The 23,418-nt window shown below is 35.7% G+C and overlaps 1 protein-coding gene across 1 annotated transcript in view; it reads right to left on the bottom strand.

Moving 5' to 3' along the window:
• The window catches only part of LOC110445151 (trichohyalin-like), a 125,307-nt gene that overhangs the window by 56,948 nt on the left and 44,941 nt on the right, over positions 1-23,418 (bottom strand). Inside the window, exons 19-28 of the mRNA XM_021489584.1 lie at positions 23,014-23,079; positions 19,562-19,609; positions 17,800-17,892; positions 14,041-14,166; positions 11,701-11,793; positions 8,102-8,155; positions 7,295-7,363; positions 3,430-3,539; positions 2,815-2,890; positions 1,913-1,959 (exon numbers count right to left, since the gene is read on the bottom strand). Coding sequence (XP_021345259.1) covers positions 1,913-1,959; positions 2,815-2,890; positions 3,430-3,539; positions 7,295-7,363; positions 8,102-8,155; positions 11,701-11,793; positions 14,041-14,166; positions 17,800-17,892; positions 19,562-19,609; positions 23,014-23,079 — 782 coding nt within the window. The remainder of the gene's footprint in view (positions 1-1,912; positions 1,960-2,814; positions 2,891-3,429; positions 3,540-7,294; positions 7,364-8,101; positions 8,156-11,700; positions 11,794-14,040; positions 14,167-17,799; positions 17,893-19,561; positions 19,610-23,013; positions 23,080-23,418) is intronic.

Here is a 23,418-nt window from a genome sequence, read left to right as displayed (position 1 = left end):
AGTGTGACCTTTGGTCCTGTTTCCTGAAATATTGCAAACACTAGAAACTATATCTTATATACATCATAAAATAATACAGATCATGACCATACTCAACCTTAAAAAAACAAACCATTTTCCTCACAGAGATTGACTGAAAAAATCACTGGAAAGTTCAATATTTGATAAAGATATTTCCAAAAAGCCTGCTAAGTTAACAAACAAGCTTATCAACAATTATGTCAAAAAATTCACCATTCTCTGTAGCAGGAACATTGGTTGGTTTGTAAGATTGACAATGGCAGTAGCTAAAACATAGAGGAAGGTTTGTGCTGGGGAGAAGCAATGAATAGAGTCTGGGTGACACAGATGTGTCCTCATACCAGGTCACGATATTCTTGTTTGACAGCAGACAATTTGTCAGATCTCTCATTCCTCCTACTCCTGAATAGAAAACTTCATATTTAAACGAAAATCCAAGGGCAGATAATCCTTGTCATATCAAAGGGAGATTACCTTGGTCTAATAAATCAAATAAGAAAAGTTGACGATTAATTTTGTATGACAAAGCATCATCTAAACGTCAGGATTCATATGGTTGTCCGACACCTTTGAGAGTCAGGATTCATGTGGTTGTCCGACACCTTTGAGAGTCAGGATTCGTGTGGTTGTCTGACATCTTTGAGAGTCAGGATTCATATGGTTGTCTGACACCTTTGAGAGTCAGGATTCATATGGTTGTCCAACACCTTTGAGAGTCAGGATTCGTGTGGTTGTCCGACACCTTTGAGAGTCAGTATTCATATGATTGTCTGACACCTTTGAGAGTCAGGATTCATATGGTTGTCTGACACATTTGAGAGTCAGGATTTGTATGATTGAATGACACCTTTGAGAGTCAGGATTCATATGGTTGTCTGACACCTTTGAAAGTCAGGATTCATATGGTTGTCTGACACCTTTGAGAGTCAGGATTCATATGGTTGTCTGACACCTTTGAAAGTCAGGATTAATATGGTTGTCTGACATCTTTGAGAGTCAGGATTCATATGGTTGTCTGACCCCTTTGAAAGTCAGGATTCATATGGTTGTCTGACACCTTTGAGGTAAGTTATTTCCTTTGAAAGTCAGGATTCATATGGTTGTCTGACACATTTGAGAGTCAGGATTCATATGGTTGTCTGACCCCTTTGAGAGTCAGGATTCATATGGTTGTCTGACCCCTTTGAGAGTCAGGATTCATATGGTTGACTGACACCTTTGAGAGTCAGGATTTGTATGGTTGTCTGACACCTTTGCGAGTCAGGATTTGTGTGGTTGTCTGACACCTTTGAGAGTCAGGATTTGTATGGTTGTCTGACACCTTTGCGAGTCAGGATTTGTGTGGTTGTCTGACACCTTTGAGAGTCAGGATTTGTATGGTTGTCTGACACCTTTGCGAGTCAGGATTTGTGTGGTTGTCTGACACCTTTGAGAGTCAGGATTTGTGTGGTTGTCTGACACCTTTGAGAGTCAGGATTTGTGAGAGTCAGGATTCATATGGTTGTCTGACACCTTTGAAAGTCAGGATTCATATGGTTGTCTGACACCTTTGAGGTAAGTTATTTTAGGATATAAAATGGGATAAAAGAGAATTACTTCACCCAATAATTTATCAAATTGGTGATTTTCTTTAATATTATCCATTTCTTGAATTACATTACTAAAATTTCTTCATTTACAGGATCAAATATTACAATGTTTACACAAATTACAATTAAACAATCATTTCTATTAGTTCTTAATACCACTCTTCAGAAATGTATATTTTATAACAATATAAACAATTCTTTATCAAACCGCAATAGGAAATGGTACATTTGGATCATAAATAAAATGTACATCCATCATTGAAATAAAAGACTTGCTATACACAATAAGTACATTAACTTACCTCTGCTCGTATTCCCGATCTAGGTCCCTCATCTTTACTTCATCTACCTGTAAAGTCAACACATCTCATCAATACCTATACTTCTTTAAAGTATCAGTGAGAAAACATGCATAAATATATATATATATATATACCAACACTATAAAACATGTTCTTTTCAGTAGCCTTGCTCATCACAGAACATTTTGAAGTCAAATGATGAAACCCTTTGATCCTACTGTAAAATAAATGACGTACAGGAGAATACCGTACTTACCCCGACTCTGTTTATGGCATCCTCACTACCGTACTTACCCCGATTCTGTTTATGGCACCCTCACTAGCGTACTTACCCCAACTCTGTTTATGGCACCCTCACTACCGTACTTACCCAGACTCTGTTTATGGCACCCTCACTACCGTACTTACCCCGACTCTGTTTATGGCACCCTCACTACCATACTTACCCTGACTTTGTTTATGGCACCCTCACTACCGTACTTACCCTGACTCTGTTTATGGCACCCTCACTAGCGTACTTACCCCAACTCTGTTTATGGCACCATCACTACCGTACTTACCCCGACTCTGTTTATGGCACCCTCACTAACGTACTTACCCCGACTCTGTTTATGGCACCCTTACTACCGTACTTCCCCCGACTCTGTTTATGGCACCCTCACTAACGTACTTACCCCGACTCTGTTTATGGCACCCTTACTACTGTACTTCCCCTGACTCTGTTTATGGCACCCTCACTACCGTACTTACCCCGACTCTGTTTATGGCACCCTTACTACCGTACTTACCCCGACTCTGTTTATGGCACCCTTACTACTGTACTTACCCTGACTCTGTTTATGGCACCCTCACTACCGTACTTACCCCGACTCTGTTTATGGTACCCTCACTACCGTACTTACCCCAACTCTGTTTATGGCACCCTCACTAGCATATGGTCTCATGCCTCTGTTGTCCCCGTAAGGTTCCTCTTGTCTCCTGAAAATTAAATTTGTCAACATTTACACTGCTTGCCTTTCCAATGTATATGTCAAGCACACGACTGGATTTCTGCTAATTCAATTTTTCTGTTGTCATTATAAGTAAATGGTGAAAGATGATCTGTTACTTTAATTCTGAATTTTAGAGGCAATATTAACTTTGTTTTCGAGGGGGGAGGGGTGTTATATAAAGAGTCTGCTTATATGTTCACAGTTGACTAGGAGGATCATGTTACTGATCAAACTAAAAGCAAAAAAATAAAACAATTTAGAATTAAATTGCTTCACTTGACATCATATTGACAACACACTGTGCCAAATCTTTCTTTTTTTCAGATGGTGGACATTAAGTAGGATATCTTTTCAAGTACATGGACTTTTCACTATATTACAGTAATGAATTCTTTTCCTGTTCCTAAAAATGTGTAAGTAAATAAATCTGGCCTTTTAATTTAATTAAACTAGCCTATTAAAGTATTACCTGGTCTACTGTGTTATTAAGTAAGTATCTAGGTATGAAATAAACACTGTCCGTACCTGTACTGCCGTTCCTCTCTACGTTTCTTTTCCAGGATTTCGTCATAGGTGGGGGTCTGCCATCCCCGCCTCGTCTCCGGGGGTGCATCCCGGGGGGAGCCTCGCCCCCTCTGTAACACATAGGCCATTACCTTACTGCCAGACAATGACTACACTACACTACACTAAGCTCCTAGAACTACACAAGCACTACCTGATATATCCTGGCTTTAAAACATGCACTACATCTTAACAGTAGAATCCTCTACTGGGTTCAGTAGAATTACCGAGGTATATACTGGTTCTACTAGGTGGAGTAGAACCCTCTGTGTACTTGGCTTTGCTACAGAAGAATCCTGTCCCTGGATCAGAAGAGTTATGATCCTTTAAGGCAAGTCCATCAGGTACAGCAGATTCCTGTAGACTAGTCCTTTGGTAACAGTAGATTCTTGTGTACGCCAGAATACCAACAGGACACCATGTGACCCTGGTACATTATACTTATCAAAGGAATTCTTCAAAAAAGAAATCCAAATGGCTGGAATGGCTTACGAATGACCATCAAATCATAAAATACAATTATCAAGCCACATTCCATTCAATAATGGGCACATTCCAAGAATCCAGGCACTTCTGTTAAGTAAACATCCACTAAAATACTGAATTACATCCCAGGACTGTAGACAAATCTACTGCTCTACTTCCAGGACTAACAGCTACACTTTTTTAAGACAAACCTTCAATATTCTGTACAGGTAGAACATAAGACCACCATATTTAGAAATGGCTGTGGTTTATCTGCAGCGATATTGACACATCAGGCCTAAACCCTAAAACCAATACCTGTATACAGTCACAACAACATTAAAACGTGTTGAGGTCAACACGGGAGATTTAAATGAAACTCCATTTATTTATAACCCACCACTTAATGAATGGTATCAGTGTTGTTTGGTATGTTCACTTACCCAATTTGGAATGTAATATGTGACACACAGATTTACCCAATACGTACCTGTACACTACACAATAGATATACACTGTCTAATGTTCCCAAAGACACTACACCATAGAGATACACTGTCTAATGTTCCAAAAGACACTACACCATAGATATACACTGTCTAATGTTCCCAAAGACACTACACCATAGATATACACTGTCTAATGTTCCCAGAGACACTACACTGAAACAACAGTGGCAAACAAAATTGACTTCTCATACAATTACTAAATAGGATGCAGAAATAAATATTTTCATTAAAAGCTGCCCCAAAGGACTTTTAATATCTATAGAATTGATTTAACACCCTGTTTAGAGTTCTGACAAATGCTGTCCACAACACTGGGAGCTGAACCTGCACCCATAAGCAAATTAGTGTTAAAATACTGTCAAACATCTGACACTGCCAACCAATGCTTAACAAAGCTAAGAAATTTCCAATATCAAATATAACCAAACCATTATATTTTTCTAATTTACTAGACCCAAAACAAATAATTCACTGATGTAATTCATCTCGGCAAATGATGGTACAGTTAACTTGTTACCAACAGCATCCATGTTAATCATGATTTCGGACTATTTATACCCAACAGTACCTTTTGGTACATGTGAAGTGGTTCCTTTATTTCCATTTGCCATCTCAAATACTGTCAAAAATGATGGATTTTTTCTCTCTCTTGTTTTCCCTTCAGTTTGTTGTTAAGTCGAATATAGCCATAACCCTTAAGACAAACGATGGCACTATAACAGGGTTTTAGTGTACTCTGTCTAGTCCACACTTGGGTACTGCTGAACAGTACAATTGTCAACCCTGGAACTATACTCTTACACCTTACTGTGTTCGATACCCACAAGACCATTTATATTTCTATCAGCACAGTAACGTTACTCTATAATTATACATACAGAAGCATTAAATTACTCGTAGGCAGCATAACTTACTCTATAATTATACAAAAAGAAGCATTAAATTACTCGTAGCCAGCATATCTTACTCTAAATTATACATACAGAACCATTAAATTACTCGTAGGCAACATATCTTACTCTATTATTATACATACAGAACCATTAAATTACTCGTAGGCAACATATCTTACTCTATAATTATACAAAAAGAAGCATTAAATTACACGTAGGCAGCATATCATACTCAATAATTATACATACAGCAGCATTAAATTACTCGCAGGCAGCATATCTTACTCTAAATTATACATACAGAAGCATTAAATTTCTCGTAGGCAGCATATCTTTCTCTATAATTATACATACAGAAGCATTAAATTTCTCGTAGGCAGCATATCATACTCAATAATTATACATACAGAAGCATTAAATTACTCGTAGGCAGCATATCTTACTCGGCACAAACAATTCTAAAACTACATTTTCACTTAAATGATATGACAACTTAATAAATAAATAACTACTAAAATAGTTCAACAATTAAAATGAGGTCATTTTAGCGGTTCAAATATTCCTTAATTACTTTTAAAAATTTATCAATTGATATATTTGTTGTGTTACGATTCTGAGAACAATGAGACAGGATTATAAATACACTTATATTAACAACACATGTGCAACACACTTTCAAATAATAATTTGTAAAAAGAAAACAAACGAAACTAACTAGATACACATAAAACTTCTATCTATATTTTTGTTTGTTAAAGCAACATCACTTCTATAAGATGAAGGGTAAATAAAAATAGCATATTATATGCATGTTTTTACATCTAGATACACATTTGATGTTTATGAACAGCATTTAACTTTATAGATATTTTATCTATAAAATTTAGGCTTACTAGATACATACCACAATATGCACCTAAATCAGTGTTCTTATTATTATGATTGGCTAAAACTTAATATAACCCTGATATAAGTTTGAAAACAATCTTTTTTATATATTGAACAGATCTAAGTATAGAAGTCAAACGCAACAATCTTGGGACAAGTTGTGTTTTATTTATTAGGGAACATTTACCGGTTTCTTCAAGATCACTGTTGGGGCGAAACCAGTAGACGTTTACTTATAAATAAAACCCAACTAATCCTGAGCTTGTTGTGATTGACTTCTGTACTTTGTTTGCCCTTTTCTTCGATCGCCCTGCATAATGGGTGATATCCAGGCAAGGGATCGATAATTGGAACCAACCAAACCAAAATAAGAGAAATGGTGTTGAACTGTGTTGAACAGATCTATAAATATGAAGAATTTCTGATGTCCTTATATTAATTGATAATAAGGAAAAAGAAAACTAAAATTAATCAAAGTGATAAGCTTTAAGAGATATGTGTTTTTTTTACTTGTGCTGTTAGTATATTACTATGATTGACAGGAAAGAGTATTTATTGAATGTTCCATTTACAGTGTAAGAAAATAGTTTACTGTTTGTAGTATTATGGTATGGAATTAGTATCCACCAAAAGGTTAATAGACAGTCAGAAATAAAAAGTCAAACTCCAAAACTTTATTTAAATCTCAGTATTTATCTTATTTTGCACTGATTCACCAACTTTTGGTTAATTTCATTACCACTCAAGAAAATTAGGTACTTGAAAATCATGAATTATATAGTTGGAACTGAAAATTTTGTGACCTTTAAAATTTATTAAACGTGAATCATGCATGTGATAAATTGACGAACTATTGCACATAAATATATCTATCATTTTCAATTTCTTCAAAATATGTGATAACAGAATGGTTTTTAAGAACAAAATACAAATACACAGACACTATGTGCTGACTAAACTGAAATAAAAGGGAGATAACTACAGTTGGTGTGGCTCTAGTATATATAGGTGGCGCTGTTAGTAAAAACACAGTGATTCACACTGCAGCAATCAGCACTACACACTACTTACACCTCTGCCTTTCTGCTTTTTCAACATTTCATTGTATTCTCTATTTCTCTCCTCCTCCTTACGTCTTCTCTGTTATACAGATTACATTTCAGTTATAAATTACAATCTCAAAATTCAAATTCTCTCGATCTGTGACACAAAATTTCCTATATGTATTTATTTCAACTAGCATTATAATTCTTACAACTTAACAAATCACACCTTTTTTTCATTTACCCTTATTACAATGTATTACCTTAATTTACCCTTTTTGAGTTATATCTCTCTATTTCATCTAACTTCAAACTGACTCCCCTTTGAGTTATTCCCCTTTATCAACCTCAATTAAAGAAAGTATGATTCAAGCTGACCCATTTTTAATTTCGCAGGTCTAGAAAACATGCATCTATTTTTTTTTCATATTTATGCTATCAATATTAATCATGCCATTATTTTTTTTCACACAATATTCCTATCACTATCATGCCTGTTAGTCAAGACAGGCAACTATGAAAATGGACATTTTTATGGCGAGATATGCTTATATTTTTTTATCGATTTTGAGTTTACTAAATATGTGTAAGATATACAAGCACCAACCTAGTGACACACTATGTATTGTATATATTGCTGCATTAACTTCATGAAAATCTCCATACAAAATCTCAGAGTTGATAGAAATTGTTGCATAATCGTTGTAAAATTAAATATATTAGAATTTTTAAAGAATGATTTTAAAGATAACATAGGAAAATCTCCCTACACTCAAATTTCCGTTTTTTTTAAATTTTGAGAAATGAAGAGAAAGCAGACGGCCAAGTTTTGTACCTGGGCAGAGTTGGTCTGAAGGCCGGGCAGTGAGGCCACAAACGTCTCTGGTTGCTGTAACGTGGAAAAAACAATGAGAATAAACATGCAAACAATCCAGTGGTGATTGTGCCTTAAAGTCGTCAACTTCTCCACTTGGCTGATAAAAACTTCAAAACTCATTTATCCAATCTACATTAGAAACATAATCTGATGTAAATCATATCATCAAAAACGTTTTAAGTTTTAACTTTCACTTCATCATACCATTCTTTGCTATAAAATAGTATGTCTGAAAACGTTTATATTATTGGTGTAATCCAACTCTGAACTGATGATAACTGTAGTCAGTTAGTGTATAGTAAGGGTAAAGAGAAACTGGCATATATCTGACTCTGACCCAGTGTTGTGTCAAAATGCATACACATACATACATAACACACCTGTGTACTAAGTATACCAAATCATCCCTACGTTGGTCCTACCTTGACTTGAATCACACTAACATACCTGTGATCTAAGTATACCTATATCTTTCCTACTTTGATAGGTACTCTACTTTAGTGAACTACACTAACAAACCTGTGTACTAAGTATACCTATATCTTTCCTACTTTGATAGGTACTCTCCTTTAGTGAATTACAGTGACAGACCTGTGTACTAAGATATAGGAAATGACAAAATGATTGTGACTGAAAGTGATAAAGTGTTATACTAATTTTATAATGTGTTGGTGCATGCACTTATTTCATTAAGTACTGGCACTAATTAAAACAAAAAGGACATATTTTTCTATAACGTTTACACAACAGTGCCAGTGACCTAAGTAGAAACAAAAGTTTTATAACAATCTGTAAACAAAGTACAGTACAGGTAGGAGTATCATGCAACAGTTTTCATTAACATTAGACAATGCCTACAAAGTAATGTCAAGACACAAATCATTTGTCCTGTACACATGTTTATCAATTTGTGACATTACAAATTACTTGTTAACATGCATTACCAACAAGAAAAGAATCTACACTTGGAGATAAACCTGTCTAAATTGAAACCTGCTTAATGCAGAAATATGTTCACCAAGTCCAACAAACATTCATGCATGAAATCTGACCCAGAGTAATTTGACCCAGTGAAATCTGACCCAGTGTAATTTGACCCAGTGTAATCTGACCCAGTGTAATTTGACAACATGTTTATGTCCAGTAACTCTGCTCCGATCAATCTATTGCATGCTGTTATTTTACTAATAACAGCGCCAGTTTTGAATTAAACATGTAAACACAGGTTTATTAATTACTCTGAAGTAGATAGGACTATACGATCAAGGATCCTTTTAAACCACTGACATCAATAGATTACATTGTCAATATATTTATGGAAGATTGGTTAACCCAACGTTATTTTGAATCTGTACACAGCTACATTATTTATAGTACCTGATAGTATGAACTCATCTCTATAACTGATCTAGTACCTGTATATATATATATAGACATGCTACTTCAGGAACCCCCGGTCTACCACTGTCATATACCAGGCTACTATTACAGTACTTCCGGAACCCCCGGTCTACCACTGTCATATTCCAGGCTACTATTACAGTACTTCAGGAACAACCGGTCTACCACTGTCATATACCAGTCTACTATTACAGTACTTCAGGAACCCCCGGTCTACCACTGTCATATACCAGGCTACTATTACAGTACCCTCACATAAACCATTGACACAATAATATTTATAATGTTAAAGACAATTTTTCAATACTTTGCAATGTATAATTCTCCCAAAAAAATGTTTCTCTAAGTAATCAGTAAAATTAGGGCATAGATGTTCGAGTCAGACTAAAGATGTCATCAAACGTTAAATATGGGCCAACTCAATTCTGTTTTAGTTCAGATCAAAGTACATGGAGAAGTTTGGTCTACACATTGTCAACACATTGCCTTAAATGTACAGCTCATCAAATAGTTGGTATCAGGATATTGCCATATGGTTAATTTAAGTAGAGGTTTTATTTTAGAGTTAGTTTTGGAAATGGGCATCACCAAAAGTAGTTTATTTTAAGGAAAGATAAACATTAATTAGTTTCTTAGTAAGGATGTCATCATTTAGTTTTTAGTAAGGATGTCATCATTCAGGGTTTCAGTAAGGATGTCATCATTTACTTTTTAGTAAGGATGTCATCATTTAGTTTTTAGTAAGGATGTCATCATTTAGGGTCTCAGTAAGGATGTCATCATTCAGGGTTTCAGTAAGGATGTCATCATTTAGTTTTTAGTAAGGATGTCATCATATATTTTTTTAATAAGGATGTCATCATTTAGTTTTCAGTAAGGATGTCATCATTTATTTTTTTAGAAAGGATGTCATCTTTTTTTTTTAAGTAAGGATGTCATCATTTAGTTTTTAGTAAGGATGTCATCATTTAGTTTTTTAGTAAGGATGTCATCATTTAGTTTTTAGTAAGGATGTCATCATTTAATTTTTTAGTAAGGATGTCATCATTTAGTTTTTAGTAAGGATGTCATCATTTAGTTTTTTAGTAAGGATATCATCATTTAGTTTTTAGTAAGGATGTCATCATTTAGTTTTTTAGTAAGGATGTCATCATTTAGTTTTTAGTAAAGATGTCATCATTCAGGGTTTCGGTAAGGATGTCATCATTTAGTTTTTAGTAAGAATGTCATCATTTAGTTTTTAGTTAGAATGTCATCCTTTAGTTTTTAGTAAGGATGTCATCATTTAGTTCTAAGTAAGGATGTCATCATTCAGGGTCTCAGTAAGGATGTCATCATTCAGGGTCTCAGTAAAGATGTAATCATTCAGGGTCTCAGTAAAGATGTAATCATTCAGGGCCTCAGTAAAGATGTAATCATTCCGGGCCTCAGTAAAGATGTAATCATTCAGGGCCTCAGTAAAGATGTAATCATTCAAGGCCTTAGTATGGATGTCATATCATCCAGGATCTTCATAAGGATGTCAGCATTCAGTTTCTTAGTAAGGATGTCATAATTAAAAGGATCCTTGTGGGGTTGGGGGCACAGATCCTGGTTATGTTAATAAGGATAGCGGCATACCCTGGGTTTTCTGGGCAAGTCCATGGATATGTTAATGAGGAATGGAGTATACCTTCAGTCTGAGGGCTGGACACAAGCCCAGGTTATCTTATCAATACACAGGGGTATCTGTTAGGGCTTGGAGTCGCAGGTTATAATAATTATGACAAAGATGTACCCTTGGTTTGGGGAACGGGAAACAGGTCCAGATAATGTTAATGTAAGGCCAGGGATATGCCCTATAGAGGGGGGNAGGACAGGGATGTACCCTCGGGGGGTGGAGGGGATGGAGAGCACAGATCCAGGTTATGTTACTGAAGACTTGGATGTCCTTTCAGTTTTAGGTTGGGGAATGGGGGGTTGAGGGGTTGATGAGTTGAGGGTTTGAGGATTTTAAGGGTTGAGGGGTTGGGGGGCTGTCAGTCAGGTTGGGGGGTTGGCGATGACAATACCAAGAACACAGATCCAGGTTAATTGTTTTAATTAAGGACATGGATGTGGCCTGGGTTGGGGAGCTAGACCCAGTTCTAGGCTATGTTAGTAGGATAGATATGTACCTTCTGTTTACGACGAAGTGTAGGTGGCTGGGCACCACCCCCAAGGTCTAACCTAGGAACCTCCTCCTGTTGTGGGGAATTCCTTCCATGTCTCTGTGTTGATGTATAGTTAAAAACCAAGATAGTCCAAACATCTAGCAAGTCTAGTTATTACCACCTCACAACAAGTCTACACTTACTTATTTCAATATCTATACAGTATTTGTAACAGTCTATATTGATTTACTAAAAATAGTCCATTCCTTAGCAAAATGTTGTTTTTAATCTGTGTTTTTCCTTTTTACACTTTAATAACCATGAAATTACCATGAACATTCTCAACTGTCTTAAAAACATTTTCTGTATGATTTATTTTAATATTTTGAACATCTTTTCAATTTTGTTTAAAAAATAAATTAGGATTCAATGCAATTAATACATGTAATAAAATCAATCACTGAATCTCCTTCTGGCGGACAAGCAGACAGAACACACAGACAAGCTACACTGTTAGTATTATCCAGCCAATTCCTTAGTGCTAAACAAGTTTACAAAGTCTGAAAAGGATGGGAGTTAGGAAAATGTATAGGTATTGTTGATTTTCAGTCTTTTATATAATATTACTGGTGTTTTCTAATTTTCTTTGTTTTTGTTTTATCAAATTATAATTTTAATCATTTATCTCACGAAAAAAATGTTTGCATTAGAATATCTTATGATTGCTAAATGTCATTCTGACCAAATATCAATTTTGTTTATCTGAACATTTTTACACTGTTGTTCCCTGTTACACAATACATTTGGGGTTAACAAGTATGTATCTATTTACATGTACTATTGTCTATCATAGATATAATAACAAAAAACTTACCAAACAAGAATGTGTAAATCCCAAATAATAGTTATAAGTCAGTCATTGGTGAGTTGGTAGAGAAATGTTTCCAGGTGAAGCGAGTAAAAAATGTCTGTTAATATGCCAGACTATAAAACACATACCTGGCCATGCTGTTATACTCAAAATGGCGACTATTGCCTGTACACATACCACAGAGAACCATTTCTGACATGATTACTATTGTCCATAGACAACTAATCAAGCATTTAAATGCCTTTGGACCAAAACTATGGTCAAGCACAAAAGACAGGTTTTGTGTCTCTATAGCTTATTTACCTTCATATCATCACACAATAGAAAAAAAGATCATTATCTTCCTTAGCATCTAATTATATATCAGCATGACAAAAAAACAAAACAGTCATCAAAACAAGAAGAATTATCTCCCCTTTGAAACTCATTATCTCCCCTTAATTCAATTAAAAGACTTCCTAACTTAGCTGGTTTTTTTAAGTACGTGTTCCAATCATCACGTAGCTAAATCATGATTTAGTTAATAACATTTTATGATGTTGAAGCTATTTTGAGCATAACTTAGTATTGATCAGGACTATATGTTATATTTATATCCAGGCATTTTAATCTGCAAAGCTGAAATAATTTTGTGATGTTGCAGCTATTTTGAGCAAAACTTTGCATTGATCAGGACTATATGTTATATCCAGGCATTTCAATCTGCAAAGCTGAAATACAATATGTACTTACATATAAGAAACCTGTGTTTTTTTCCAGGAACCTATCCATACATTCCTTTGTTTGTGCCCTATCCTAACATTTCACTCCACCAATTCTCAAACACTGATGGCTAATTATTGGACAGACAGCGAGATGAGGAAACGCTTTGAACCCATCAAACTGACCATTGTACACGACTGGTGAGTGACCATCATACATACAGAGTGTATATATACATATACTACGCCCACTACCTGAAGACCTGGGTATATTTCGTTCATCTATTATTTAAAATGGTTTATTCACCACTGGTTATTACTGACATACTGCAAGGCCACTGGGTATACTGATGATGACATTTCAATTGATTTATCTGGTACTATCACAGACCTGTGAAGCCAGCGAGTCAGTTTGAATGAAGTGCAGATTTAATGAATAATACAGATGATGTTTAATGCCTAGTAGCAGGGTCCTTAGTCCACAAGTACAAGAAGAACAATTGTCAGAGCACAAGACTTGAAATACTATAGAGCATGCACTATAGGGAGAAAATCAATACATTTTCCATGGTATCGTGATATATACATAAAGCTATAGGTAAGAACTTGGCAAACTATAGCTGTCTAGCAAAACAATGTATCATATTGTTTAAACTTTCTTCTCAGGTCATCCAAGTTTTATAATGTCAGAAAATCTGGTATAGGGTAAACTTCTCTGCTGCAATACATTATTGAAAGGTGAATTGGTCCAAGCCCTAGAACAGGGGAGATAATTTGCAGTACATTACTTACAGATCTTGGACGTTCCCGTTCCCGGGGGAGTGGAGGGCGCCTATCCGCTGAATTTGATCTTTGTTTGTCCTCTTTATTTCTCAAAAATTCATTGTATTCGTCATTTCTTTCTGTCCTTTTCCGCATCTACATCACATAAAGGTTTGCCATAGGCCGTTTATAGGGAAAAGATTACCTGCTTATAATTCTCAATGTGTATTTTTTCTTGAACGTGTTGCTCCTTGATGAAACTCCCATCCTTTTTTATACACCACCTCACGCTGTGGGCTACAGAGTGTTAGTCAAAAACATAAAATCTGCAATCTCTAGCAGCAAATATCCACTCATTTACCAAACTTTTAAAAGCATTTGATTGGTCAGATATGTATGGATATTCCGTAACTAATGATATTTGCGCTAAACAAAAAATTTCGCAAATGATAAATATAAGTACAATGCTTTGTATACCTATTTAATATATTTTAGCATCCTTTGGTATGGGACATTTCCACTAACACAATTTAGTTTTCAGCAGTCAGTTGGTTGACCAATTTCGATGGCTGAAGTCAAAAGTTTGGTGAAACAAAGTGTTATAAACTTTCACAAGTCCAGTAAGGCTAGCTCACACAAGTATGTTCTAACACCTTGAATAAATAGGAAATATTAATAATGTCAAATCAACAAGGTAAGGCCGAGACAAAACCTGTTAAGAACAAACATAAGGGCCACAACCTATGCTTTAAACAGCACTTCTAGCACTTGAGGTGCACAAGCTGCAATAAGATAGACTGATGACCAGGCATTTATCTCTTTCAATCATTCAGTTGTTGGTTTAGAAAATTCAAACATCTATGAAAAATTTAACTATGTGAAAGGAAGCTCTTCAGGTTTCTAGTGTCAATTTTTAATTTAAACTTTGGACATCTTTTTGTAAACCAATGAAAACAAAAGAGATTAAAAAGGATGTTATAAATAAACATAAGATACGATGAATTTGAATAAACTAAATTGTGCAAACATGCCATTCAAAATATCAACGAATTAAAATGATGTGAAATTTATATTTATGATATTTGGAAAATTGTGCTTTACATGAATAATGTAAAACAAATCTACTGAGGATGTAAATAAAACTAAAAAAAAAAAAAAAGTATTATGCATTCTACTTGTTGGTCTGTATAAGGCAATGAGAATAGTTTATAATACTACGCATTTACTTGAAATATTGCATCATCAAGCAATAAGTATGCCAAACACACAGCTTTTAAGATCTTTACATAAACAAGAGGCCCATGGGCCTAAACGGTCACCTGAGTCTACAGTATTTATTTTTGTTGTTGAAATATGTACCAATTTGAGTAAAAAATAGTATAATGTTAACTTAACTTTGTCAGGACCATGAGCTGATCATTCCTAGACCAATTTTAAGTGAGATCGGCCTATTAGAACTTAGTAGCAAAATAGCGGCCATGGCAGCCAAATTGTATTTCTGATTGACCCGAAAAATAACAACACTTTGTCAGGACCATGAGGCGATCATTCCTACCAACTTTCAGTTCAATCGGTCCAGCAGAACTTGACTTTAAGTTTGAAATAGGTTTTCAAAATGGCGGCCGTGGCGGCCATATTGGATTTCTGATCGACCCGAAAAATAACAACACTTTGTCAGGACCATGAGGCGATCATTCCTACCAACTTTCAGTTCAATCGGTCCAGCAGAACTTGACTTTAAGTTTGAAATAGGTTTTCAAAATGGCGGCCGTGGCGGCCATATTGGATTTCTGATCGACCCGAAAAATAACAACACTTTGTCAGGACCATGAGGCGATCATTCCTACCAACTTTCAGTTCAATCGGTCCAGCAGAACTTGACTTTAAGTTTGAAATAGGTTTTCAAAATGGCGGCCGTGGCGGCCATATTGGATTTCTGATCGACCCGAAAAATAACAACACTTTGTCAGGACCATGAGGCGATCATTCCTACCAACTTTCAGTTCAATCGGTCCAGCAGAACTTGACTTTAAGTTTGAAATAGGTTTTCAAAATGGCGGCCGTGGCGGCCATATTGGATTTCTGATCGACCCGAAAAATAACAACACTTTGTCAGGACCATGAGGCGATCATTCCTACCAACTTTCAGTTCAATCGGTCCAGCAGAACTTGACTTTAAGTTTGAAATAGGTTTTCAAAATGGCGGCCGTGGCGGCCATATTGGATTTCTGATCGACCCGAAAAATAACAACACTTTGTCAGGACCATGAGGCGATCATTCCTACCAACTTTCAGTTCAATCGGCCCAGCAGAACTTGACTTTAAGTTTGAAATGTAAAATGTTAACGGACGACGGACGACGACGGACGAAAACGGATAGCAATAGGTCACTTGAGCTAAAGCTCAGGTGACCTAAAAAGTCTCATTTGAAAATCAAATAAAAAGAGGGATATTTGAGGTAAAATGTACCACTGGACCAGTCATAAACATTGAACAATTAGACTTCTGCTTCAGAGCTCCATTTTATTCTTATAATATTAACCCTTTTAATTTATACAGAAGGTAAAGCAACAAAAGGATGTTTTTCTCGTTTAGAGTTACTTCCCTTGTAAAGGTATCCATCTCTCATTTTGATGATGTGCATCTACATTTCCTAGATAGCAACATTTGTTAAGTGTATGATTGGCTATGGATAGATCCCTTTACATTTTGTTTATTTGTATTTATTGTTTTCAAATACTCAAATTTTGAAAAACTCTTATTTTTTAAAATGCATAGAAAGAATATTTCTGTTGAAAATAACATAGATGTGACAATAGTAATATGTCATATAATTAATCAAATAAATCATAAATTTTAACTTGAATGTACTTCTTACCTTAAACAATGAAAAATTGAATACTGAACACTGAATATTGAACTTCCTTCAATATTAAATTTCAATAGCGTCTACACCAAGTTAGCATTCCACCACAGATATATGATGTCTTTACAGCAAACAAGACAAACATAGCTGCTGGCTACATGATAGAGCTATATCCCTCTTCATTCATTGAAACCAGACAGAAAATTAGACAGAAAAAAGTCAACTAACAAAGCAAAATTCATGATGCCAATGTTCATAATGAATTTTTTCTCTGAAATTAAATTTTGACAAAGGGACATAACTCTGATATGATGGCGCCTGAAGCCATGCTCGCAAACTTACAGAGTACGGTTTAACGTCACTATATTCTTTTGGACGTTCAAACCAGTCCATCGACCAGCTTCTCGGCGAGTCAAATGATATGTTCAAGTGGTCCTACAGCACAAAGGCACTGGCCATTTACCAACACTCAAAGTAGGATACCAGCTAATTCACAGCAGGACAAGTCAGTACAGTAAAATGTCTTCCACATCAAGTTTGTAAATATGATTTGCCTATCTGTCAAAGTCTCAATTTTTCATTTGAATATGCACTTTTTTTAGATGATTTCATTTTTGTCTCAAATTCTACACATATAAGGGTAAGTCTGAAAAGAAAACCTGCAGCATCGATCCTTACTGATACTTAGAAGATACACATTCAGACATGTGTATTTATTGTAACAGCTCCCTGAACAAAATACACCTGTTCTGAACCGAAAGCAAAAAATCTCATGAAAAACACTGTTAAATAAAACACAAAAAAACATGTTAAAATAAAATTCCAAAGGAAACATGATATAATTTTCACAGTAAAAACATAGAATACAAGACACTTCAGAACTAACAACTATAACACGTATTATTGTTAGATGTCTATCTTACCTGTTCAGTGTCCCCAGCTGACGGCCCTGGGAGTCCTCCACTGAAACTCTCCTGTTGAGAATCCTCAAATCGAGCTTGGGTCCGGGGCGGAACCTGAAATGTGAAATCAATCGTCTGAGCATTAAACATAGCAATAATATATATTACTACCGAATGATAGTTGTTACAAACTCAGTCATCTGTCGAAACAGACTCCAGTAATAACATGAATTATTTTGATGGAGATGACTTGTTGCAGAGATTTTGACCGATCGATTCATTAAAGACTGTATATTTCACAAACCATTCCCTCCATTAGACAAACAACATGGCAGTAAGTCGGTAAACTCTACACATATTATTGTATATATTATTCTATGTTTTTATATGGAAGAACAAGAGGTTTATTTGGTTCTGGTAATAACTCAATGATAATAAGTTTTTATGACATAACGAGTGAAGTACAGCTATAGTTTAAGGTTCATTAAGACAATGACAACACTTCTCTGGTTCATAATCACACAATCTGGGCATCATTACTGTGTTCACACATCAGTAAACCTCACTAATTAACACGACCAATTAAAGTGCTGTGACAAAGCAGTGTTGGGCTTAGTAGACTATGATAGCCAACCTCACATTACACACAATGCCTCAGACACAATCGCAGTGATGAAATTATTTTAGAAAGAGTTTCATTTCTGCAAAAAAAAATAACTCTTGACATGCAACTAATTAATGAAAATCTTGCTGTCATTCTGCAAAAATCTGCTTTACATGTACAGTAACTTACGAACGTGTTATCTTTATAGTGTAAAAACGAAAAAGTCCCAACTTCTTTCTTGGCACTCAGTATACACAGTATGCCACGAAGTTTAATAATATATAACATCAACATCAAAGTTTGTGACATCATAAGGAATACTACAATGACATCAGAACAAAAATCAGGAATAAATGTGACAAGAGCGATACGCAACAGAAAAGAAAGGAGGAGATCAAGGTTCGCCACATCGTCGGTTAGTCCCGATACCCACAGTTGATTTCGCTTCGGTACTCAGATGAGTGAGTACCGAGGCGAAATCAACCGTGGGTATCTGACGATGGGTTCGCCATGGACGAGTGTGACAATGAAAGGTGTTGAGGCGGAGTGATATATGCTGTGCAGTGTGCAGAAGTGATCAAAGTGCTGTATCCATTCTCACACGGGCAATATACAAATTGTAGAGTCATGGAGAACATATTGTACCGGAAAACCTCCAAATCATCACCTACAGTGTGCTGTCAACATGTACCGCGTTGTCTCCCATCACTGCCATAGACTTTATTGATACTTCTACTTTAGACCATACCTCTTTCCATTTTTTTTGTGTGTTTATTAACGTGGCACGGCATGACATCACGTCAACCAAATTTGCTTACATGTTATGGTAAAGAAATTTAATATCTAACTCATGGTGAATGATTCTGAGTTATCGCCATTCTATGATTTAGTTCTCAACCTATTCCCAAAAGCTTGTAGACCAAACTTGATAGTTGACTCAGATGAAGTATCAGAAAGGATTTTTCCAGTCCAAACTATTCTCTTAACCTGATCATCTTAATTTGTCATATGTAGTGTCCTTAGTCACATTCCTGAGAGGAATTGGTCAAGCTTGGTGTGCAGTGTAGGAGTATAGAACATGTGTATTGTAGGTAGTGTAGGAGTATAGAACATGTGTAGTGTAGGAGTATAGAACACAATAGCAATGCTACAATGACACAGAAACACATAGGAACCTACAGACTTATAGTCAGGCCTGGGAGGGTGGCCGCGAACAGGTCGAGGGTCCTGTGGACAGATGGCATATCATACAGGTAGTACTAACATACAACACCGCCACATCCTATATATAATATCGGCTGCATGCATGCTTACATTTATATACAGATGTCTACAAAATCCCATTAACCTATAACTCTATGGTCTAAATCTCAAACATATCTAAATTTCATCATACTTATTCTGAAGCAGGTATATATAGAAACTATTTTCCATTTTTTCCCAACATACATGTACTTGGTATCACAGTTGTGTTTCACTGTAGGTCAAATTATTTAGAGACAATACAATTGTGTCAACTCCGGTACAATGGATAATTTTAAAAAGATCAAAACAAAGAGCAGCCAGGTTCACATAAATATACTCTGACAACCAAAGAGGTCAAGTGTAACCTTTGACCCTTAGAGGTTATCATAATAAGGTGTAAATGCAACTAAAACCGCAGACGTGCAAAAATATTGGTCAAGTGTGAACTTTGACCAATTAAACTTGACCATTGACAACCAAACTCTGATCAGATACATATGTATACAACATTATGTGAATATGAACTGAATCTGTTGAAGGGATCGTGAAATATTTGTAGTCAGAAAAAAATTATTACAGACATCAGACAGATGCAAGGAGGCACTGTCCTATATGTAGTTATTGCTAAATATCATGTGTGTATCGATATATCTCCATCAGCTACATAGCCTAGGCAATATAGTAATAATTCTTATGAACCCATCTTATCTCAAACCATATACATAACTCTGCTACAGATCCATTATGTACATCTATTAATTAATTATTAAAACATTATCATGTGTCGAAATTCATAAGTATAAAAACAAAAGCTACAGAAATTAATCATCATCCAATATATCTACATATATCCGTTCAATTCAATAATAATTGTTCAAGTTCAAGATCAGTTCAATTATATTCAAACAAATCAATATTATTATAAAATCATGTACTGGTATAAAGAACAGAAAATTTAAAACTTAAATAATTAGAAAAACATATCTATACTTTTATTCTTAAAATTTGAATGAACGAAGTGTAGATGAAAGTGCCATAACATTGACTACAAGTTTTGTATTACATCTGCAATATAAGTATCAAAACAAGCTGGTAATAATAAAATAGACCTACAGGTTACACTGCCGATGTGATGAGACTAAAGAATAACTATAATAAGCACAAGAAGAGCATGATAAGGATCAATGGTAAAGCAACAGAATAGGCATGGCTGCATAAATATACCACAGACCACATCAAACACAGACTTATAGAAACGGCTAGCAGAGGACTGTTCTTGATGATACAACGACCAGAAGTTATATCCAATGTCTAGATACAAAACATGCATTATGCTGAGGATCCGTTACCTCTGTGTACCGCGTGCCCGTTTCAGAGGATGGTCGATGGGGCTTGTCTCCTTTCTGAAATTTGCCACAGCCATTCAAGTTTCAACAAGCATCACTATGACAGGGATTTAACTATAAAGTGCAACTACTTACTGTAGTTGCTATTTTTATCATTGACAGTTACAAAAGTGACAAAATAACTTGACATGTTACTATGGCTTCATAACACCAGTGACTAAGTAAAACTTCATAAGTTTAGTGACTACGCTACTGTATAACATGAAATGTTCTTTGTGTATAAACATTGGTGGTTGCTAATGAACCACGAAAATAAATACAACAAAATTGAATGATATCCACGAAAGTTTGTACCACGAAACGATCTAAATGGCTTAATTCAAACCATGAAGGAAAGTCCCTAGGAACATTTTGTGTTATACATTATATTCTTTCAAGTCTTAACACAAGTGACTAGGAGTGACTAGGGCTTCATTAAAACAAGTGACCAGGAGTGACTAGGGCTTCATTAAAACAAGTGACCAGGAGTGACTAAGGTTTCATTAAAACAAGTGACCAAGAGTGACTAGGGTTTCATTAAAACAAGTGACCAAGAGTGACTAGGGCTTCATTAAAACAAGTGACCAAGAGTGACTAAGGTTTCATTAAAACAAGTGACCAGGAGTGACTAGGGCTTCATTAAAACAAGTGACCAAGAGTGACTAGGGCTTCATTAAAACAAGTGACTAAGAGTGACTAGGGCTTCATTAAAACAAGTGACCAGGAGTGACTAGGGCTTCATTAAAACAAGTGACTAAGAGTGACTAGGGTTTCATTAAAACAAGTGACCGAGAGTGACTAGGGCTTCATTAAAACAAGTGACCAAGAGTGACTAGGGCTTCATTAAAACAAGTGACCAAGAGTGACTAGGGCTTCATTAAAACAAGTGACCAAGAGTGACTAAGGTTTCATTAAAACAAGTGACCAAGAGTGACTATAGTTTCATTAAAACAAGTGACCAGGACTGACTAGGGCTTCATTAAAACAAGTGACCAAGAGTGACTAGGGTTTCATTAAAACAAGTGACCAAGAGTGACTAGGGCTTCATTAAAACAAGTGACCAGGAGTGACTAGGGCTTCATTAAAACAAGTGACCAAGAGTGACTAAGGTTTCATTAAAACAAGTGACCAAGAGTGACTATAGTTTCATTAAAACAAGTGACCAGGACTGACTAGGGCTTCATTAAAACAAGTGACCAAGAGTGACTAGGGTTTCATTAAAACAAGTGACCAAGAGTGACTAGGGCTTCATTAAAACAAGTGACCAGGAGTTACTAGGGTTTCATTAAAACAAGTGACTAAGAGTGACTAGGGTTTCATTAAAACAAGTGACCAGGAGTGACTAGGGCTTCATTAAAACAAGTGACCAAGAGTGACTAGGGTTTCATTAAAACAAGTGACCAATACTGACCAAGGCTTCATTAAAACAAGTGACCAATACTGACCAAGGCTTCATTAAATCAAGTGACCAGGAGTGACTAGGGCTTCATTAAAACAAGTGACCAAGAGTGACTAAGGTTTCATTAAAACAAGTGACCAGGAGTGACCAAGGCTTCATTAAAACAAGTGACCAAAAGTTTAAGAATGATATATATTGATGCTTTTCACCATGATTGTTGTAATTTCAACATAAGTGATAAGAGTACTGCCTCTTTTTATACAGTGTCAGATGAAGTATTAATTTTTGCATGGCTTGCTCAGCATTAAAGACACAGCATAGGAAGTTCCTGAGAAACTGCCACTTTTAATTTCCATTGACAAATATAATACCCGTACCTCAGAACAAAGCTATACAGATAAGCTCCATTCACCAAGGCATGCATCTAAACATTTCATCTAATAGGCAAACTATCAATTTCCTTCTTCAATGGAACAAGACCTGATGATAGAGTATGAGTTTAGAGAGACAAGGCTTGTGAATCTAGCTAATCCTGCTTAGCTCTACTGTACTGAAGGTTATGGGGTGAGGTATTAGCCACACAGGGGGTTATCCCCCTTTACCTCTGATCTCTCACTTTCCAAGACCTCTGCATAAGATTTGGTCATGTCTCTTATAGCCACAGCTTGCTGAAATCATAGGTGGATTTGACTGTACACTATAGTCCCCTATACCCTATATGTACAGTATACAGGGAGCTGTTATACTGAAATCATAGGGGGATTTGATTGTACACTATAGTTCCCTGTACATTGTATGTACAATGTACAGGGAGCTGTTATACTGAAATCATAGGTGGATTTGCCTGTACACTATAGTCCCCTATACACTATATGTACAGTATACAGGGAGCTGTTATACTGAAATCATAGGTGGATTTAATTGTACACTATAGTTCCCTGTACATTGTATGTACAATATACAGGGAGCTGTTATACTGAAATCATAGGTTGATTTGACTGTACACT

The sequence above is a fragment of the Mizuhopecten yessoensis genome, unplaced genomic scaffold, assembly GCF_002113885.1.
Source record: "Mizuhopecten yessoensis strain PY_sf001 unplaced genomic scaffold, ASM211388v2 scaffold2091, whole genome shotgun sequence".
NCBI classification, from domain to species: Eukaryota; Metazoa; Mollusca; class Bivalvia; order Pectinida; family Pectinidae; genus Mizuhopecten; species Mizuhopecten yessoensis.
This window is presented reverse-complemented; position numbering and strand designations above follow the sequence as displayed.